Genomic DNA, 21,658 nt, shown 5'->3' with positions numbered 1-21,658 from the left:
TGAAAACTTGTATTTGTGTCACTGAGTTTGACATGAGGATTGGGCCAAGCATCTCCCCTCAAAATCCATCAGCTGCTTATCCTTGTCAAAAGGTACTTGCTTGGGGGCTCCCTTGGTGGCGCAGTGGTTGAGAATCTGCCTGCCAATGCAGGGGACATGGGTTCGAGCCCTGGTCTGGGAAGATCCCACATGCCGCGGAGCAACTGGGCCCGTGAGCCACAACTACTGAGCCTGCGTGTCTGGAGCCCGTGAGCCACAACTACTGAGCCTGCACGTCTGGAGCCTGTGCTCCGCAACAAGAGAGGCCACGATAGTGAGAGGCCCGCACACCACGATGAAGAGTGGCCCCCGCTCACCGCAACTAGAGAAAGCCCTCGCACAGAAACGAAGACCCAACACAGCCAAAAATAAATAAATAAATAAATATATTTTGAAAAAAGGTACTTGCTTGTTCCCTAGAAGGGAAGAGGCTTTTTATCCTGGGAGACTTATAATTTGAGCAGTGGCTGTTACTTGGTCATATTTTATCCCCTTGGACCACTGTTGGAGAAGGGGTAAAAGGTGATTACTGCTGCTGAGGGCATGTGTCGTGACAATAGCCGTTTGTCTCACCTTTGACACTTCCATGTGGATAGAGGTTTAAGCCAAGTACTGCTTTATTCCGATTGTCTCTTCAGGTTTCCTTGAAATATTTGTACTTCTCTGCTGCTGCCAACCTGCTGCTTTCTGACAAGCACCCAGCATGAAATTGAACAAAATAGTAACTCTTTGATAGTGTCCCTTAAAATTTTTCTTTTAGAAAGTTAAATAAACCCTTGCGCTTGATGGATCCCAAATGCTAACTTAAAAATGAGTACCAACCCAATATTGTATATCAACTATACTTCAGTAAAAAAATGTTGGCTTAAGTAACATAGAAAAAAATGAAGACTCATGTCCACCCCTTCATCACTTAAAATGAACTACTAACCTGAATGATAATGGGACGTTTTCTTTTTAACAGTTGGTGGCATCTACACTGTGATTCAGACAAAGGCCAGAGCAACAGCAGATGAGTGGGGAGACAATTACTTTCTGCTTGGTCCATATTTTGAGCATAATATGAAGACTCAGGTGGAACAATGTGAACCTGTAAATGATGCTGTAAGAAGAGCAGTGGACGCGATGAACAAACATGGCTGCCGGGTAAAGGATACCTGGTTTGAAGTGATTTATGGAATTGCCTCGCATGTAATAGGAGAGTAAACATAAAATAAAGAACATGAGTAAATTACTATAGAAAAATAGAGACCAAAGGGGAAGTTAAAACTTGGATATACAAGTGACTAAATAATTACAATCGGAAAAAATTTGAAATAGCTACTGCATTCAAACTTGCACAAGGTAAAACATTCAGGAATAAAAGAATCAGTTTGATGAATGTAATAGAATTAGACCGTGAGCTGCTAGATTAAAGAGAAAATGCATCTTGGGCAATACATTTAGTTACAACCTCTGGCAGCAACCATATTGGGAAACACTTGGTGTCACATTTTCTTTGATAAGAGGAATAAGGGAAATTATACACATTTGTCTAGAGAAACAACTTTTTTTCTGGCAGGAAATATTGTAAGTCCTGTTGCATAAAGGAAAATAAGTGACATGGTAGACATATCCAACTCCAGGCTGTTAAAGATACAGATCACTTCACCTTATGACTCTATCATAAAAACATAGACCATAATATTAAATCCTAAAACCATGGGCTTAAGGTCACAGGAGGATAATGAGGGACAGAAGAACAGAGATTACATGATCTAAATACTTCATTTTAAAATAAGCAAATTTAATGAAGAGCAGGAACTTGGAGATTCTAGATGAATGGGTGCCAACCCATTCCCTCTTCGGGCGCACATATCAGATGCTCCGTGTTATCACTATGGTTCCCTATATGGCTTGTGTAATCTGCTTTTGAGTTCTAAATACAGTTTATAACTTCTAAACCCAAATACATTGTTCTCCCTTGCGTTGCCTAGTATTACTCCATGGCTGTGTGTTCTTTATATGGCAGGTGTACTTTGGAAGATGGCTGATAGAAGGGAGTCCTTACGTGGTGCTCTTTGACATAGGCTATTCGGCTTGGAACCTGGACACGTGGAAAGGTGACCTCTGGGAAGCATGCAATGTTGGTATCCCTTATCACGACCAGGAAGCCAATGAAATGCTGATATTTGGATCGTTAACTGCCTGGTTCTTGAAAGAGGTACTGTTTACTGTAGAGTCGTACAACAGAGGAGAAGCACAGTTGCTCTCTGTGCCCAGCAACAATCCTCTAAACTTTAAGCCAATTTTGAGATGATGCCATTATTAATTGTCCTAGAACATTTCAAAGGGATCTGAGAAAACATTCAACCTTCCCGTAACTAAATACCAGCTTTTGGAACAGGGTGATAATAATGCTTTTTTTTTTTTGGCTGCATTGGGACTTCGTTGCTGCACACGGGCTTTCTCTAGTTGTGGCGAGTGGAGGCCACTCTTCGCTGCAGTGCGCAGGCCTCTCATTGCGGTGGCTTCTCTTAATGCAGCGCACGGGCTCCAGGTGCGCAGGCCTCAATAGGTGTGGCATGCGGGCTCAGCAGTTGTGGCTCACGGGCTCCAGAGTGCAGGCTCAGTAGTTGTGGGGCACAGGCTTAGTTGCTCCACGGCACGTGGGATCCTCCCAGACCAGGGCTTGAACCAGTACCCCCTGCATTGGCAGGCGGACTCCCAACCACTGTGCCACCAGGGAAGTCCCAATAATGCTTATTAATATTTACATCATGTCAGGTTCAACTAGAATGATGTGGATAAAACATCCAATTATATTCACTGTTACATAGATAATATTCAACATATATGCAAGAAAAAACAGTATACATCATGCACTATGTACTTGAGTTCTAGCATCATGGGAGCAGAAAATGGCCTGAAATATTTGATTTTGTTTATGTGTGAGTGCTTGTGTGACTTCAGTGGCTCTCAGATCTTTTAATCATTTGCTAAAGGCTTAAGTGATCTCAGCAGTTGCTAAGGAGTCCACAGCAGTGAAATAGTCCATAGATGTAAAAATAAACCAAGGGCATTGGAAAGCAGTCCTTGTTAAATGAGCCAAGACTGTACTCAATTCCTGAAAGCATGGCAGTAGGATTTCTTCATATTCCTTTCATTACCTCAAGATGATTATGCCTCACTTAAAAATCGGAGAATGAAGAGCATCCCTAACAAAGTGGGACTGTGGTCTAAGGATAAATCACAGAACTGTATGTTGGGAGTGTGTCCCCTTGACCAGTATAACTTCTTTCTGATGAAGTCAGTCCAACAGCCATAAAGGGCTGCTTTGAGGTGAAAGGGAAGTGAAGGGGTGGTCCTATTGCTTTGTCTTGGTGACACCATAGGAGAAGAAGAGCGAGGGTGCTGACAGGATCTGGCCTAATGACAGATAGATGCAGGCTTGTTTAGCATCAGTTGCTGAAACCAACTCTTCCTCTGCAAGCTGCCCCAGGGCTGAGGCCAGCCTCCACGAGCACCCACACATGCGTGCATGTCAAGCCTTCCAGGTGATTCTGATGTACCCTAGGTATGAGAACAGCTGTCTTAGGTTAACTCTCTAGACTTCCCAATTCTCTGGGCAGGCTTCTTGAGCACAGGCGTTTTTCATTATCAATGCTACTCCCCCACTAGGGAAACAGTCATTAAGGGGAGTGGAATGTAAATATTAATTTTTTGAAAGGGTGAAACAAAGTAACTTTTTAAATTGAAATGCAGTTGATTTAAATATTGTGTTAGTTTCAGGTGTACAGCAAAGTGATTCAGTTATTTATATATATATATTTTTTCCATTATAGGTTATTATAAGATCCTAATATAGTTCCCTGTGCTATACAGTAAATCCTTATTGTTTATCTATTTTATATATGGTAGTGTGTATCTGTTAATTCCATATTCCTAATTTATCCCTCCTTCCAACCCTTTGGTAACCATAAATTTGTTTTCTATGTCTGTGAGTCTGTTTCTGCTTTGTAAATAAATTCACTTGTATTATTTTTCAGATTCCACATGTAAGTGATATCATATAATATTTGTCTTTCTCTCTTTGACTTACTTACTTAGTATGATATTCTCTAGGTCCATCCATGTTGCTGCAAATGGAAATATTTCATTCTTTTTTATAGCTGAGTAACATTCCATTGTATACGTATACCACATCTTCTTTATCCATTCCTCTGCTGATGGACGTTTAGGTTGCTTCCATGTCTTGGTTACTGTAAATAGTGCTGCAATGAACATTGGGGTGCGTGTATCTTTTTGAATTATGGTTTTCTCTGGATATATGCCCAGGAGTGGGATTGCTGGATCATATGGTAGCTATATTTTTAGTGAAACAAAGTAACTTTAAGGTTAAGAAACTGGTGTCCTGCCTAGTGTTAGAATTAGACCTGGAATTAGACCTGGGTCCTCAGTGTGTTATTAAATTTCTATTTGATTCTAAGCAAGTTATTAATCTCTTTCCCTAATTCCAAATTCTTAAAATAATAATATATCATTTAAAATGTTTTTGGCTTCAAGGAACAGAAAGTCCAAATGAGACTGACTTAAAACATGAAGTCATTTATTGTTTATTAAAAAGAAGCTTGTAAGTGGGTGGTCCCACCTGATTCAGCAGCTCAGTGAATCTTCAAGGATAATATTGCTATTATTCATTCATCCATTTAATGAATATTTATTGAGTGCCTACTGTGCATTTATTCAGGAGTCCCCTCTGTGGATACAAAAATAAATTTGATCCATATTGAAAGAGAGGATTATGCCATAAACATATATGGGCTTTATGAACATGCAGCTAAATTCTATAAAACCGTTATATTTGCTAAATCTGCCTGCTTTATCTTTAGATCCCTTTAAATTGTGCCAAAATTTACAGGCATGATAACTTTCCTTACGCTGTGGGCCATGAGCAAGATCAAACTACACCACTAACTTTTCTAAAAACTTCTTTTCTGGTGTAGGTGACAGATCATGCCGATGGGAAACACGTCATTGTCCAATTCCATGAATGGCAGGCTGGGACTGGACTGATTCTTTCTCGAGCTCGGAAACTTCCGATCGCTACAGTCTTTACCACTCACGCCACACTGCTTGGGAGGTATCTCTGTGCAGCAAACATCGATTTCTACAACCATCTTGATAAGGTAATTAGTCCTTCCACCTTCCCCCCTCACCACCTTTCTTTCTGGTCCTTGAAGCTGAAGGATGGGAAGTATTGACCTTCGTCTTTCATCTGTCATCCAGATGGCAGAAATGCCCTTTTAACCAATCAATATTCATGACAAAGCCTCCCCTGAGCTGACTGAGAGCTCATATAGTTTAACTTTGTTCAGAGTGCAGTAGAGTGTAGCAGGGAGAGGCCAGATGGCTGTCCACTTTGTAGCAATAGACCCAAGATCCAAAGGGATCTGGTGGGAGTCAGACACTGCGGATGTGAGGTCGGGCTGCTGTCTACTCTGAAGCTTGGCAAATGCTGTGAGGACCCTGGATCTGCATGCAGATCTGAGTGGCAGGTGCATGGCAGGGAATCTAGCCATCAACTTGTACTATGAGCCTTACTTCCTCCACCCTTCAAGTGAGCAAAGGTCAGATTTCTGCTGTGACTCTGCAGTGAGTTATAGGTGGAGCTTTATGGGGGTCTAGTAAAACAAAGTTATCAAAGACAGGGATGTGGGGCTTTCTTGGTGGCGCCGTGGTTAAGAATCCACCTGCCAATGCAGGGGACATGGGTTTGAGCCCTGGTCCGGGAAGATCCCACATGCCGCGGAGCAGCTAAGCCCGTGCACCACAACAACTGAGCCTGCGCTCTAGAGCCCGTGAGCCACAACTACTGAGCCTGTGTGCTACAACTTCTGAAGCCCGCTGGCCTAGAGCCCGTGCTCCGCAACAAGAGAAGCCACCTCAATGAGAAGCCCGCACACCACAACGAAGAGTAGCCCCTGCTTGCCGCAACTAGAGAAAGCCTGCGCGCAGCAACTAAGACCCAACACAGCCAAAAATAAATAAACAAATTAATTTTTAAAAAATTAAAAAAAAGAAAATAAAAGAATAAAATGAAACAAAATGAATTCGGAGAGTATTAAGATGAAATTAGTACAAGATAATGAAAAAAAGATGAATGAAAGGATGTACGAGTAAGAAATATATCTCTGAAAAAAAGAAAAAACAGGGATTTGGATCTTTGGTGACTAAACAGTTGGTTTTGCTTATCTTAGAAGACTGCCTTATTCTATGACCCAGAGTCATTCAGTTTTGACTTCTTTCTTCTATTTTCCATCTGTTCAATCAGATTAATAAAAGTATGTTTCTCATATCATCCTGTCAGTAATAGTGATCAAGCATTTGAGCACCATAAAGTCAGGAGTTTTGCAGATTTGGTATCTATGCTGCCAATTAAATCAATTTAGCATTTCAGGGTTCTGTTTCACTATCAGGAACATTAGGAAGTTGGAAAGTTGATTTCTAAAGACTCCCCCAGTTTAAAAAAGTTCTAGAATTCTATGAAACAGAATGCATGCTTGTGTGAGTGTGTGTATGTTTGTGTGTGTTTGTAACATATGAATAATACTACTCAGATAACAAGAGTAGAAAATTATACTACCATCTCGGAGACATTTTGAGCACAGGAAAGTTCTTTCAGACAAACTTTAACATTTGCAAAGCAATGAATGGTCCTAAAGAGAGCTTGCCTATAAAAAGATCAGCTGAACCTGAAGGTCAAATTGTAAACATTAGATGTATATTTAAAATAAAGTCACCAAGGAATTCAAAAAGTCAGGAGATCAGGGAGATTTCCTAATGGTAGACTAATAAAGGCAAACCAGTGATCTGTGATAAACTCAACCACTGTGTTTCCTGGAGAAGAGCAGACTTTGATTTTTGTGAAAGAGAAAATATTACAGAGGTGTATCAAATATTTCAGGCATATCAAATATTTCACAGCAGAATACTTAGGAGCAATGTATGAAACAATTAATAAAAACAATTAAGAATATTCATCAGATTTTATTCATCGTTTTTAAGGAACAAAACCATTATAATATATAGTTATATATTATAACTTTATCTGCTCAATAAAAGGTCAGTGTTTATATCACACTATCTTCAAATATGATTATATATCTCCCTAGCTTAAATCCCTCAGTTGTTGAAATATGGAAGCTTAGTCAGACCCCAGCCCATTTCTCTAGTAAAAAGTCCTGCTCAGCAGAGTGACTAGTAAATGAATAACAAGTAATTAAGAACTAGGTTTTAAGTTAAAAACTCATAATCATTATTCACAGGAAAGGCCCCCATATCAATTTCTACAGCAGACCTTCCAACGCTCACAGTAGGTTTAGAAATTCAGTGAAACAGCAAAACACCAAATTATATATATGAAAAGTTTTCAAAAGTTCAACATAAGAAATGAGTCATAAATTAGTCTTTGGTACAGGATCCACAGTCAGTGTCAGAGAGCTCTGACTCAGGCAAGTAGACATCGGGGGGAAATGAGAACAAGGATAAAAGCATTTAACTTTTATAAAAGCAGAAAGATTAGAACTATTTTACTCAAAGACATGAACTGAAAACATTTTTGGTTAATAGCCGATTCATAGGGACCTTGATGTTTGTTTATGTTTTGACTTAAATGTATTAGTTAAAATAGCATTGCAACTATTTTCAGCCAGCATATGAATTTTCTGAGACTCTCCATGAAGATGTTTCAAAATTCATTCTTATTGGTCCTGCCATTGGTCAATCGTCTCCTCAATGATAGTGATTGAATACCTAATGCTTTAGATAAAAGGGGGTTTGGCTTTTTTTTTTTAAAGTTAAGATACCCAGAATAATGGATGATTACACTATCTAACACACCATCTAATTAAAGTAACTGTACACTCCTTGAAGTTTCACGGTGTTGGGAGTTATATAGCATGGAAAAGCATTTGTCTTTTCTCTTTGTCAGGTTTTCTTTAGTGAATAGGAAGGATAATACTTATCCTTACTTTCAGTATCAAGTTTAATGTCAACTTTGTTTCATTGCTTATGGAAAAAAATATGATAAAGACCTTGGGGAATGGAATTAGCTCAACATTTATAAAATAAGTAAAAGGATAATTAAAATGCCAAAAAAATCAAGAGTTCTCTATGATTATAGCAAAGGGGAAATATCATTTACATAGGGGGTTAAATGGCAGTTTAGAAGCACAGATGAAGTAAACAGCACTTTTTGTAAGCATAAGTAGCTATGTGCTTTAGTAATGGGTTTAATAGAAATTTATCATTATTTCTTTTGTGGTCATAAAATTTCACACAGCCTTGAGGAAAAACAATATGAGAAATATGTGATTTTGTTTTGCTCATGTAGAAGGATCGGTGTAAGCAAATGTGTATGTGCGTGTGTTTTGTTTTGTGTTCACAGTTTAACCTAGACAAAGAGGCTGGGGAAAGGCAGATTTATCACCGGTATTGCATGGAGCGTGCCTCAGTCCATTGTGCTCATGTATTCACCACTGTTTCTGAAATAACAGCAATAGAGGCAGAACACATGCTGAAGAGAAAGCCTGGTAATTATTATCCCTGAGTTTGTCACCGATCTATGAGAATTTTGTTTGAAACAAAAATGCGTAAAATAATAATAAGAGGAAAAATTGCATTCACTATTACCACTCAAATCTTTACACATATTTTAATTCTTATTTTCAGTAGCTTTGTTGAACACTAAGCTATATCTGGAACATACTAGTGTACAATCTGTGCTTGTCGAATAGTCTATGCTTAAAATGCCCTAGTTCTGAACTGGATTGTCATAATGACTTCCTGTGTGTAAGCAAGCTGAGTTGATTTTTCTATTTTAAGAAAATGAAAGTCCAGAAAATATCAGAAATGTGAGTGATACTACCCTAGTCCTACATCTTAGAACATCGCCTCATTGGTCCTATTTGGTAGAAACCTGTTGTTTTACTTCTCCCAAGATTTTCTTGTTTTTCTGAGAACTATCCCCAGACCCATCCAGAGGTTGCAATGCCAAGAGGCATGTTCATAAAACATGACACTGTCACCTGACCACAGCTGATTGGTCCAGAGGTAGACATCTGACATAAGCTGGACCAATCAGAATGCTCTCATAAGAAGGAGTCTAAACAGATGAGTCTGTTTGAATGCAGTCTTGTATAACAGAAATGTCACCTTGGAAGCTGTTAGCAGTGTCCATTTTCCCATTATGCTGCATGAGATGCAAAGAAAGTTAAACTACAGTGAAGTACAATAAGAAGCAGAAACAGTTTGAGAGAGAGAGAACTCTATACTTTCCACAGTGATTTAGACCATGGTTTAAACTAATTCCTGAGGCCCAGCTAAGTCTTTGCTATGAGACACTCCAGCATCTTATTAATAAATCCCTCCTTATTATACTAAGTGTTAGTAGGTTTCTGTTACTTGCAACCAAACAGTCCTAATTAATACATCCTCCTTGCTTGATTGCTGTGGTCTTGTCTCTAGTTGTCTTTCTTTCAGATACCAGTTGAATATCAGAGAAAGCATTTCAAAGTTTTAGATAATGAAAAAAGAAGAATCCAAGTAATTTGAATAGTGGCAGCCTCAAGATCCTATGCTATTCTTTTTTCTTTCCAAGGGTTCTCTTGGATTCACTTGGGTTCTCACTCTTATGTCTCTTACAGGAGTTTTCTACATCAATATGCTCACTTGTTTCTTGGATCTTCCTTTTTTCCCCTATCTTCAGTATCCTTTTCTGTGCTTACAAAAATGCTTTGTTTTTTCCTATTCTAAAATAAAAATTTCTCTTGATGGCACTACTCTGTCAGATGTCTACACAATCTCATCCTCCCTCCTTTTGTTAAATATTTTAGAAAAATAATCCATAGTTCTTCCACCTAGTCACAGCCCCTTCAACTCTAATTTCCAACCTCCAACACTTGGTCTAAAATTGCTTTTTCAAAAGTCACCAAGTTCAGAATTCTGTAATTTTCTTTATGTTCCTTGACATTCTTTAGCAGTTAAAGGTGGCAGATACCTCTGTCATTCCTTACTTTTCATGACATTACATATTCTAAGTTTTCTCAAATATGATTCTTTTCTGGTGTCTCTAATAGTTTCTCTACTATCTTCCATCTTTTAAAAGCAGACATTCTCCATGATCAGATTCTGGATCCTGCTTTCTCTATATACTATTTTCTTAACTTCCTGTTTTCTTAAGGAGATTGCCGTAGGATAGGGGTGAAAACTGTGGACTTGTTGCCAAACTGCCTGAATTCAGTATCAAAAATGACTTTGTGTTGAATATATGTCACTAGCTGTATGACACTGTGAAAGTTGCTTAAGCTCTCTTTGCCCTAATTGCATAATGGAGATGATAATACTATCTCTTATCTAGAATTGTTGCAATGATTAAATAAGTTACTACATGGGAAGAACTCAGATCAGTGCCTGGTTCACTGTAAAGGTTCAGAAAATGACAACGATTATTATTTTGTATGGATCAGAATTTTCCCAAGCTCTCATCTCTGTTTCTGCTAACTTCACTTGGAGGTTCTATTAGAACTATAAACCCCATAAGCTACTCCATTTCTGACTAGTAAAAGAATCACGCGGTGGCTCTGATTGAAATTGTGAGATCCCTGATGCTTTGTGGTTCAAGAAGGTCCACAGACTTTTAATGGATTATTAAACACAAAATTTTTCCCAAGAGCATTCTGAGAAAAAGCATCATATAGCACATCATGACTTTGTATTTTTTAGTTTTCCTTGAAGTCTTCCCCAGTTAAAAGTATAACCACAGCTAAAAGGTGTGGGCATAGCTCCAGAGCAAGAGGGAAATGTTGGCTGGATCAAAAGCTTATATAGGGCCAGATATTTTTAATAATATTAACATATGCTAATTGGCAAAGCCTTATTTATTACTGCATTATTATACTTTGACCATAAATTCCACTCAAAATCATTTCTGATGTTGAAAAGATGATTTTTTTAAAATATTGGAGAGAGGGCAACATTATAAATTTACTAATTACAAATATACAATTAAATACATCTGCTTTGAAACTTGAAAATAATGTACATTCAAATGATTGCCCTCATGGATTATATACTGAAAAGTTTTTATTCTTTGTTGAAGCGAAAAACTCCCAAATGAATTATCTCCAGTTGAAGAATGCCAATACATCCGGCAGCGCATGCATTCCCACATTTACTATAAAATCACTTATTGTCCTCCTTTCACCTAACGTTTGGTAGTTTGGATTTGTGAAAAACTCGAAGGCACAGTTCTATTCAAAACCATCTGATTTTGTTCAGAGATGTAAATTTTACAAAGAGAATCAACGTCCCTGTAAGAATTTTTTGATTTTGTTGTAGAACTGTACCATCTGTCCGAACTTCACAATTTGGATAATTCTTAGAAGATGTAGGGTTTGTGATGTCATCTTAAAGAGGTGTCATATAAATGAACTAAATTTGACATTGTAATGTCAACAAAACAAAATGCTCTAGCCAGTGAGTGATTTCATGACATTTTTCCAGAAAGGTCACTGGGGTCCAAAGCTCCTGTAGACTTTTTTCAAACACACTAAGCACAGCTCTATACCCCAACCCAGTGTATAGATGCCAGGCTGCAGAGAGGGTGTTTTGCAAGAATATTCATCTTGAACCGATATGACTCTCAAAATCTATTATATGGAGTTTAGGGAATTTCTAGCAGTCCCCTTATGTGATGTGTGATGATGTGAATTATTCACAAGACAATGGATCCCAGGAGTGTCTACTGCATTCAGAACATTCAGTAAAATGGTTCAAAATTCTGTAGAATATTTTGACAGTGCATCTGTATAATACCATATGGACAAGACAGGTATGGAGTGTTCAGTTTTGATATAATAAGCACATTTTTCAGGTGGCCCTTGGCCAAGGTTGTTAGAATCATATTCCTTCTTCATGATTATAGTGAGTCATCGCATACGTGATATCACTGAAAGCTATATTCTGAATTGCTTCTCTCAAAGTCACTTCCACTTATCAAAGCAAAGAATGATCCAAAATCCCCTTGGTAAGGAGTCCCAGTAGCCCTCAAACCAGTAGAATAAACTTGCAACAAGAAACAGACTTCCCATGGTGATCTCTCAGAAATTAAAAAAGTACAAAGAAGCATCAGTGTCAGCTCTTTTGGATTTAATCATTGCTGCAGTATACTTCCAGCTTAGAACTAAGACCTGAGCCCTTCCTAAGGAAAAAAATTGGAAGAAAAATATGAGCAAATACTCCTTAAACTAGTTACACATCTGTAGTGAGGTGTACATGTTGTGCCACTACTAAAACCTGATGATAAAACAGGATACGGTACTGTGATGACAACATACGCACTCTAAATAAGACACCGAGGCAGCATTCAATTCCTTTTTGGTGGCAAGCTCTTAGGGGTTTTTTTGTTGTTGTTTTTTGTTTGTTTGTTTGTTTTGTTTTTGTGCTGTCAACAACTGGTAGCCAATAATACTATTTTATTTTTTATATTTATTTTTTCATGATAAATAATATTTATTGAATGCTTGTTACGTGTCAGGCCCCATTCTAGTATTTTGTTCACATGAATAATCTCATTTCATCATCACAGTAGCCTAATGAGATAAGAACTATTATTATCCCTCCTTGCTATGAATGAGGAACCCAAGGCACAGAGAGGTCAAGTGACTATTCCAAAGCCAAACAGCTTGTAAGTGCTGCCATCTGGATGCAGCCCAGCCAGACCTGTTATTTTTTTAATTTAGTTTATTGAAGTATAGTTGATTTACAATGTTGTGTTAATTTCTGCTATACAGCCAAGTGATTCAGTTATACATATATATATATATATATATATACACACACATATATATATACTTTCTTTTTTCATATTCTTTTCCATTTGTTTTATCACAGAATATTGAATATAGTTCCCTGTGTCATGCAGTAGGACCTTGTTGTTTCAATAGTACTATTTTATTTTATTTTATTTTTTTTTTATTTCTTTTTTTTTTTTTTGGCTGTGTTGGGTCTTCGTTTCTGTGCGAGGGCTTTCTCTAGTTGCGGCAAGCGGGGGCCACTCTTCATCGCGGTGCACGGGCCTCTCACTATCGTGGCCTCTCTTGTTGCGGAGCACAGGCTCCAGACGCGCAGGCTCAGTAGTTGTGGCTCACGGGCCCAGCCGCTCCGCGGCATGTGGGATCCTCCCAGACCAGGGCTCGAACCCGTGTCCCCTGCATTAGCAGGCAGATTCTCAACCACTGCGCCACCAGGGAAGCCCAATAGTACTATTTTAGATGCCCAAGGAATCATAACTCACTCTTGGTTCAGAATTCCTGAGCAATTAAACTTTCAAACTGTATGGAGATTCTATTTCCCAAAATTCTAAGTACGGAGTAACATTTCAATAAAGTAATATGGAAATTATTCATTCATCCAACAATTAGTTATTAAACACTGCTTCAAGCAATAGGAAAGGGTAAGTGGATAAACGCAAGTACCTACCTTCATAGAGCTTACATTCTGAAGGGAGGAGACAGGCAATAGACCAGATTATCAAATAAATGCACAATATGTTTGGGATAATGAGCGCCGTGGAGAAAAGTAAATCAGATAAGGGAATAGGGAGTGGAGGTGGAGGTGGTGGACATGTTTTGTTTTTGTTTTTTTCTTTATGTAGCGTTTCAGAGAAGTCCTCTTTGATTAGGTAAAATTTAAGGGAACAACAGATAAGACTCTAGTCTTCATCTATACAGGAGATACCTATATACCCAAGAGGGCAAAAAAGGAATGAAATAAGAAGTTACTTTCTTGGACTGTTACAACAATTCTGTGAGCTCTGTGCATAGCCAAGATAAGTTTCTTGCAATCTAATATTTTGCCTGCTCCAAAACCCAAGCAAGATATTTTATTTATTTTTATTCTTTTAATATTTAAAAAAAATTTTATACAATTTTTAAAGGTTACTTTCCACTTACAGTTATTAGAAAATATTAGCTATATTCCTCATATTGTACAACACATCCTTGAGCCTCTCTTACACCCAAGAGTTTGTACCTCCCAATCCCCCACCCCTATATTGCCCTCCCACCTCCCCACTGGTAACCACTAATTTGTTCTCTACATCTGTGAGTCCAAGCAAGAGATTTCAGACTAGAGTAGTTCTGGTTTCCACAATGCAGTTGTTCTTCAGTTTCTACAATGTTTTTCATTTACAAAATCTTTTGTTTACGCAGTTGCTTTACTACCTAGAGAAAAAAAGAGACGATCCAGGGAGCTGGATTAGCTATATGTAATTAAGAATATCAAATTTCTTTTCTTTTTCCTTATTTCAAAGGCATCCATGTGGTAAGAAATTTTTTTTGCCCACCCAAATTCTGAATTTATTCTGTTTTTTTTTTTTAAATATTGTATGGTCTTAGTGGGAGGTAAGACCCTACTTTCCACCACAAAAGTCAAAGGAGGACAAAATGTGATTTTTTCCCCCCTGTTTCTGAGCAGATAGGAAGCAAACGAGAGATTCAGGATCAGTCAGTCAGATGCTTCTGCCAGGATTTTGAATAATGAGAAAATAGTGCAAAGAGGCCAGGGCAGTTGGAGAATATACATTTTCTTCAGTGGCAGGGAGAAACCCAACACAAAAATAAGAAAGTGTCTGTTTCCACACATTCTTACCAGCAATGACTTTCTTACTTTTTTTTAGTCTTCGCCAATTAGATATGTAAAAAATGGTATGGCATATCCATTTGTCTTTGAATACTGAGTTTTAACATTTTTTACCAGTTTGTTTGACAATGGTATTTAATCTTCTATTTATCTATGAGGTTTTTTTTTTTTCTATCAGGATGTCTCTTTTTTCTTACTGATTTTTAAGAATTGTACACATGCATACACACACACATCTATGCTTTAAATGTCGCATGTTTCAATTTGTCACCTGCGATTCAGTATCGTTATTAATAGTGTTGCAGTTATTGACTTTTGAGTCCATGCTAATGCCTTAACATGAACTCTAACTGCCATCTTTTGGTCAATATTTTCCCTGTGTGTTGGCATTACCTACCCTCAGAAAGATGGATGACACTGACGTTATCTTCTACTTGGGGACACTAGTGAGAAATTAGGAATCAATGTTGCTTCCTGAGGGAGAGAGAAAAATTGGGGGACAGAAGTACAAGGGAGATTTTTCAAAGTATATATTTTGAATTCTTGAAACTTGAATGATGCGAGTTTATTGCTTATATAAACAAATTAATCATGTTTTTATAACTAATTTAATTAATGAAAACACTGAGTTCAGAGCAATACCAACTCTAGAGTGGAACTGCTCACAAACTGAAGAGAGCCTTACTAATATAGTAAACATTGAAAGGATCATTTTAAACATTATTTGTAATAATTAGATTCCAGATAAATATTTTTACTCTAGAGACAAAGCTACAATTTTAATTATGTCATTACGTGTGTCCATATGATTCCATATCTATCAATGAAACATAAAAACATTTTTTTTTTTGAAACTCACGTCTTAAGCCACGTAGGCAGTGGGGTGCTGGAACCAGCTCATCCTGGCTCACAAGAACCAATTATTAAATTTCAGGAAATTTGTGAGCTGATTGCTAAACACAGACATTATTAAAAATTAAATTATGTAGACCAGAGCAACAGCCAGCTCTACCCACCACCAGTCCCTCCCATCAGGAAACTTGCAAAAGCCTCTTAGATAGCCTCATCCACCAGAGGGCAGACAGCAGAACAAAAACCACATTCACAAAATGTGGAACAAAAACCGCATTCACAAAAAGATAGACAAGATGAAAAGGCAGAGGGCTATGTACCAGATGAAGGAACAAGATAAAACCCCAGAAAAATAACTAAATGAAGTGGAGATAGGCAACCTTCCAGAAAAAAAATTCAGAATAATGATAGTGAGGATGATCCAGGACCTTGGAAAAAGAATAGAGGCAAAGACTGAGAAGATGCAAGAAATGTTTAACAAAGATCTAGTAGAATTAAAGAACAAACAAACAGAGATGAAAAATACAATAACTGAAAGGAAAACTACACTAGAAGGAATCAATAGCAGAATAACTGAGGCAGAGGAATGGATAAGTGACCTGGAAGACAGAATGGTGGAATTCACTGCTGCAGAACAGAATAAAGAAAAAAGAATGAAAAGAAATGAAGACAGCCTAAGAGACCTCTGGGACAACATTAAACACAACAACATTCACATTATAGGGGTCCCAGAAGGAGAAGAGAGAGAGAAAGGACCCGAGAAAATATTTGAAGAGATTATAGTCGAAAAACTCCCTAACATGAGAAAGGAAATAGCCACCCAAGTCCAGGAAGCAGAGAGAGTCCCATACAGGATAAACCAAAGGAGAAACATGCTGAGACACATAGTAATCAAATTGGCAAAAATTAAAGACAAAGAAAAATTATTGAAAGCAACAAGGGAAAAATGACAAATAACATACAAGGGAACTCCCATAAGGTTAACAGCTGATTTCTCAGCAGAAACTCTACAAGCCAGAAGGGAGTGGCATGATATACTTAAAATGAGGAAAGGGAAGAACCTACAACAAGATTATTCTACTCATCAAGGATCTCATTCAGATTCGATGGAGAAATCAAAAGCTTTACAGACAAGCAAAAGCTAAGGGAAGTCAGCACCACCAAACCAGCTCTACAACAAATGCTAAAGGAACTTCTCTAAGTGGGAAACACAAGAGAAGAAAAGGACCTACAAAAACAAACCCAAAACAATTAAGAAAATGGTAAGAGGAACAATACATATCGATAATTACCTTAAACATGAATGGATTAAATGCTCCAGCCAAAAGACACAGGCTTGCTGAATGGCTACAAAAACAAGACCTGTATATATGCTGTCTACAAGAGACCACTTCAGACCTAGGGACACATACAGACTGAAAGTGAGGGGATGGAAAAAGATATTACATGCAAATGGAAATCAAAAGAAAGCTGGAGTAGCAATACTCATATCAGATAAAATAGACTTTAAAATAAAGAATGTTACAAGAGACAAGGAAGGACACTACATGATGATCAAGGGATCAATCCAAGAAGAAGATATAACAATTATAAATATATATGCACCCAACAGAGGGGCACCACAATACATAAGGCAGCTGCTAACAGGTCTAAAAGAGGAAATCGATAGTAACACAATAATAGTGGGGGACTTTAACACCTCACTTTCACCAATGGACAGATCATCCAAACAGAAAATTAATAAGGAAACACAAGCTTTAAATGAAATAATAGACCAGATAGATTTAATTGATATTTATAGGACATTCCATCCAAAAACAGCAGATTACACTTTCTTCTCAAGTGCGCACAGAACATTCTCCAGGATAGAGCACATCTTGGGTCACAAATCAAACCTCAGTAAATTTAAGAAAATTGAAATCATATCAAGCATCTTTTCTGACCAAAACACTATGAGATTAGAAATCAATTACAGGGAAAAAACCGTAAAAAACAGAAACACATGGAGGCTAAACAGTACCTTACTAAATAACCAAGAGATCACTGAAGAAATCAAAGAGGAAATCAAAAAATACCTAGAGACAAATGACAATGAAAACACAACCATCCAAAACCTGTGGGATGCAGCAAAAGCCATTCTAAGAGGGAAGTTTATAACTATACAAGCCTACCTCAAGAAACAAGAAAAATCTCAAATAAACAATCTAACCTTACACCTAAAGGAACTAGAAAAAGAAGAAAAAACAAAACCCAAAGTTAGCAGAAGGAAAGAAATCATAAAGATCAGAGCAGAAATAAATGATATAGAAACAAAGAAAACAAGAGCAAAGATCAATAAAACAAAAAGCTGGTTCTTTGAGAAGATAAACAAAATTGATAAACCATTAGCCAGACTCATCAAGAAAAAGAGGGAGAGAACTCAAATCAATAAAATTAGAAATGAAAACGGAGAAGTTACAACAGACACCGCAGAAATACACAGCACCCTAAGAGACTACTACAAGGAACACTATGCCAATAAATTGGACAACCTGGAAGAAATGGACAAATTCTTAGAAAGGTATAACCTTCCAAGACTGAACCAGGAAGAAATAGAAAATATGAACAGACCAATCACAAGTAATGAAATTGAAACTGTGATTAAAAATCTTCCAACAAACAAAAGTCCAGGACCAGATGGCTTCACAGGTGAATTCTATCAAACATTTAGAGAAGAGCTAACACCCATCCTTCTCAAACTCTTCCAAATAATTACAGAGGAAGGAACACTCCCAATCTCATTCTATGAGGCCACCATCACCCTGATACCAAAACCAGACAACGATACTACAAAAAAAGAAAATTATAGACCAGTATCACTGATCAATATGATGCAAAAATCCTCAACAAAATACTAGCAAACAGAATCCAACAACACCTTTAAAGGGTCATACACCAGGGTCATATGACCCTGGTCATATCCCAGGGATGCAAGGATTCTTCACTATACAGAAATCAATCAATGTGAGACCCCATATTAACAAATAGAAGAATAAAAACCATATGTTCATCTCAGTAGATGCAGAAAAAACTTTTGACAAAATTCAACACTCATTTATGATAAAAACTCTCTAGAAAGTGGGCATAGAGGGAACCTACCTCAACATAATAAAGGCCGTATATGACAAACCCACAACAAACGTCATTCTCAATGGTGAAAAACTGAAAGCATTTCTTCTAAGATCAGGAACAAGACAAGGATGTCCACTCTCACCACTATTATTCAACATAGTTTTGGAAGTCCTAGCCACAGCAATCAGAGAAGAAAAAGAAATAAAAGGAATACAAATTGGAAAAGAAGTAGTAAAACTGTTGCTCTTTGCAGATGACGTGATACTATACATAGAGAATCCTAAAGATGCCACCAGAAAACTACTAGAGCTAATCAATGAATTTGGTAAAGTACCAGGACACAAAATTAATGCACAGAAATCTCTTGCATTCCTATACACTAATGATGAAAAATCTGAAAGAGAAATTAAGGAAACACTCTCATTTACCATTGCAACAAAAAGAATAAAATACCTAGGAATAAACCTACCTAGGGAGACAAAAGACCTGTATGCAGAAAACTATAAGACACTGATGAAAGAAATTAAAGATGATACCAACAGATGGAGAGATATACTATGATCTTGGATTGGAATAATCAGTATTGTGAAAATGACTATACTACCCAAAGCAATCTACAGATTCAATGCAATCCTATCAAATTACCAAAGGCATTTTTTACAGAACTAGAACAAAAAAATCTTAAAATTTGTATGGAGACACAAAAGACCCCAAATAGCCAAAGCAGTCTTGAGGGAAAAAAACGGAGCTGGAGGAATCAGACTCCCTGACTCCCTGACTATACTACAGTAATCAAGACAATATGGTACTGGCACAAAAACAGAAATATAGATCAGTGGAACAAGATAGAAAGCCCAGCGATAACCCACGCACCTATGGTCAACTAATCTATGACAAAGGATGCAAGGATATACAATGGAGAAAAGACAGTCTCTTCAATAAGTGGTTCTGGGAAAACTGGACAGCTACATGTAAAAGAATGAAATTAGAACACTCCCTAACACCATACACAAAAATAAACTCAAAATGGATTAGAGACCTAAATGTAAGACTGGACACTATAAAACTCTTAGAGGAAAACATAGGAAGAACACTCTTTGACATAAATCACAGCAAGATCTTTTTTGATCCAACTCCTAGAGTAATGGAAATAAAAACTAAAATAAACAAATGGCACCTAATGAAACTTAAAAGCTTTTGCAAAGCAAAGGAAACTACAAACAAGATGAAAAGACAATCCTCAGAATGGGAGAAAATATTTGCAAACAAATCAACGGACAAAAGATTAATCTCCAAAATATATAAACAGTCCATGCAGCTCAATATTAAAAAAACAAACAACCTAATCCAAAAATGGGCAGAAGACGTAAATAGACTTTTCTCCAAAGAAGACATACAGATGGCCAAGAAGCACATGAAAAGCTGCTCAACATCACTAATTATTAGAGAAATACAAATCAAAACTACAATGAGGTATCACCTCACACCAGTCCGAATGGGCATCATCAGAAAATCTACAAACAACAAATGCTGGAGAGGGTGTGGAGAAAAGGGAACTTTCTTATACTGTTGGTGGGAATGTAAATTGATACAGCCACTGTGGAGAACAGTATGGAGGTTCCTTAAGAAAACGAAAAATAGAATTACCATATGACCCAGCAATCCCACTACTGGGCATATACCCAGAGAAAACCATAATTCAAAAAGACACATGCACCCCAATGTTCATTGCAGCACTATTTACAATAGCCAGGTCATAGAAGCAACCTAAATGCCCATCGACAGACGAATGGATAAAGGAGATGTGGTACATATATACAATGGAATATTACTCAGCCATAAAAAGGAACGAAATTGGGTCATTTGTATATACGTGGGTGGATCTAGAGAGTGTCATGCAGAGTGAAGTAAGTCAGAAAGAGAAAAACAAGTATCGTATATTAACACATATATGTGGAACCTAGAAAAATGGTACAGATGAACCGGTTTGCAGGGCAGAAATAGAGGCACAGATGTAGAGAACAAACGTATGGACACCTAGGGGGGAAAGTGGCAGGGGGTGGTGGTGGTGGTGGGATGAATTGGGAGATTGGGATTGACATGTATCGGCTGATGTGGATAAAATGGATGACTAACAAGAACCTGCTGTATAAAAAAATAAATAAAAGAAAAAAATTAAATTATGTAAACTTACAATTAAATATTATACTAAAAACTAAATTAATACTCAAAAGACATCAATTCCTAATTATTTTACTACATTTTACCGTGATCAATACTCTCGTTTATGTCTATTGCATTTGTACGGTGGAAATAGTATGTAACGGTGTTACTTTGTATCTCTTTCCAATTCTGTATTCACATTAGTAGCTTGAAATCAGTCATGGTGGGAGTATTTACGCCATGGAGATGGGCAAATACTTCTAATAAACATCTTTCTCTCTCTCTCTCTCTCTTTTTTCCTGGAGTGCTGGTTACCACTGCATGTAGGCCTCTATGTGGGAGGTTATTCTGCACTAGAAATACAGATGTTAAAAGACCTCATTGACCTAATTCTTTAGGCTAATAAACTGAGACAATTAATTTCAAGACATCTTTTTTTTAACTTATTTTCTTGACGTATAGTTGTTAGTTTCTGCTGTATGGCAAAGTTATTCAGATATGTATATATATATATCTTCTTTTTCACAGTCTTTTCCATTGTGGTGTATTATAGGATATTGAATATAGTTCCCTGTGCTGTACAGTAGGACCTTGTTGTTTATCCATTCTACATATAATAGTTTGCGTCTGCTTATCCCAAACTCCCAATCCAATTCTGTTCTCTATGTCTGTGAGTCTGTTTCTGTTTCGTGGATGAGTTCATTTATGTCATATTTTACATTCCACATATAAGTGATATCACACAATATTTGTCAAGACACATCTTTTATTTTTAATTGTTTGTGAAGCAGTGAGAAAATTCCAGAGGAAT

At 37.3% G+C, this 21,658-nt stretch overlaps 1 protein-coding gene across 2 annotated transcripts in view; it reads left to right on the top strand.

Annotated features, from left to right (window-relative positions):
* GYS2 (glycogen synthase 2) overlaps window positions 1-21,658 on the top strand; it is a 56,859-nt gene that overhangs the window by 9,849 nt on the left and 25,352 nt on the right. The window contains exons 2-5 of one of the 2 annotated variants that reach the window (XM_059934527.1): window positions 1,004-1,185; window positions 2,051-2,242; window positions 5,025-5,207; window positions 8,468-8,612. In XM_059934527.1, coding sequence (XP_059790510.1) covers window positions 1,004-1,185; window positions 2,051-2,242; window positions 5,025-5,207; window positions 8,468-8,612 — 702 coding nt within the window. The remainder of the gene's footprint in view (window positions 1-1,003; window positions 1,186-2,050; window positions 2,243-5,024; window positions 5,208-8,467; window positions 8,613-21,658) is intronic. The other variant, XM_059934528.1, reaches the window with a different exon arrangement.

Source organism: Balaenoptera ricei, chromosome 10 (genome assembly GCF_028023285.1).
Source record: "Balaenoptera ricei isolate mBalRic1 chromosome 10, mBalRic1.hap2, whole genome shotgun sequence".
NCBI lineage: Eukaryota > Metazoa > Chordata > Mammalia > Artiodactyla > Balaenopteridae > Balaenoptera > Balaenoptera ricei.
Note: the sequence above shows the minus strand (reverse complement) of the source record. Positions and strands in the feature narration are given on the sequence as shown.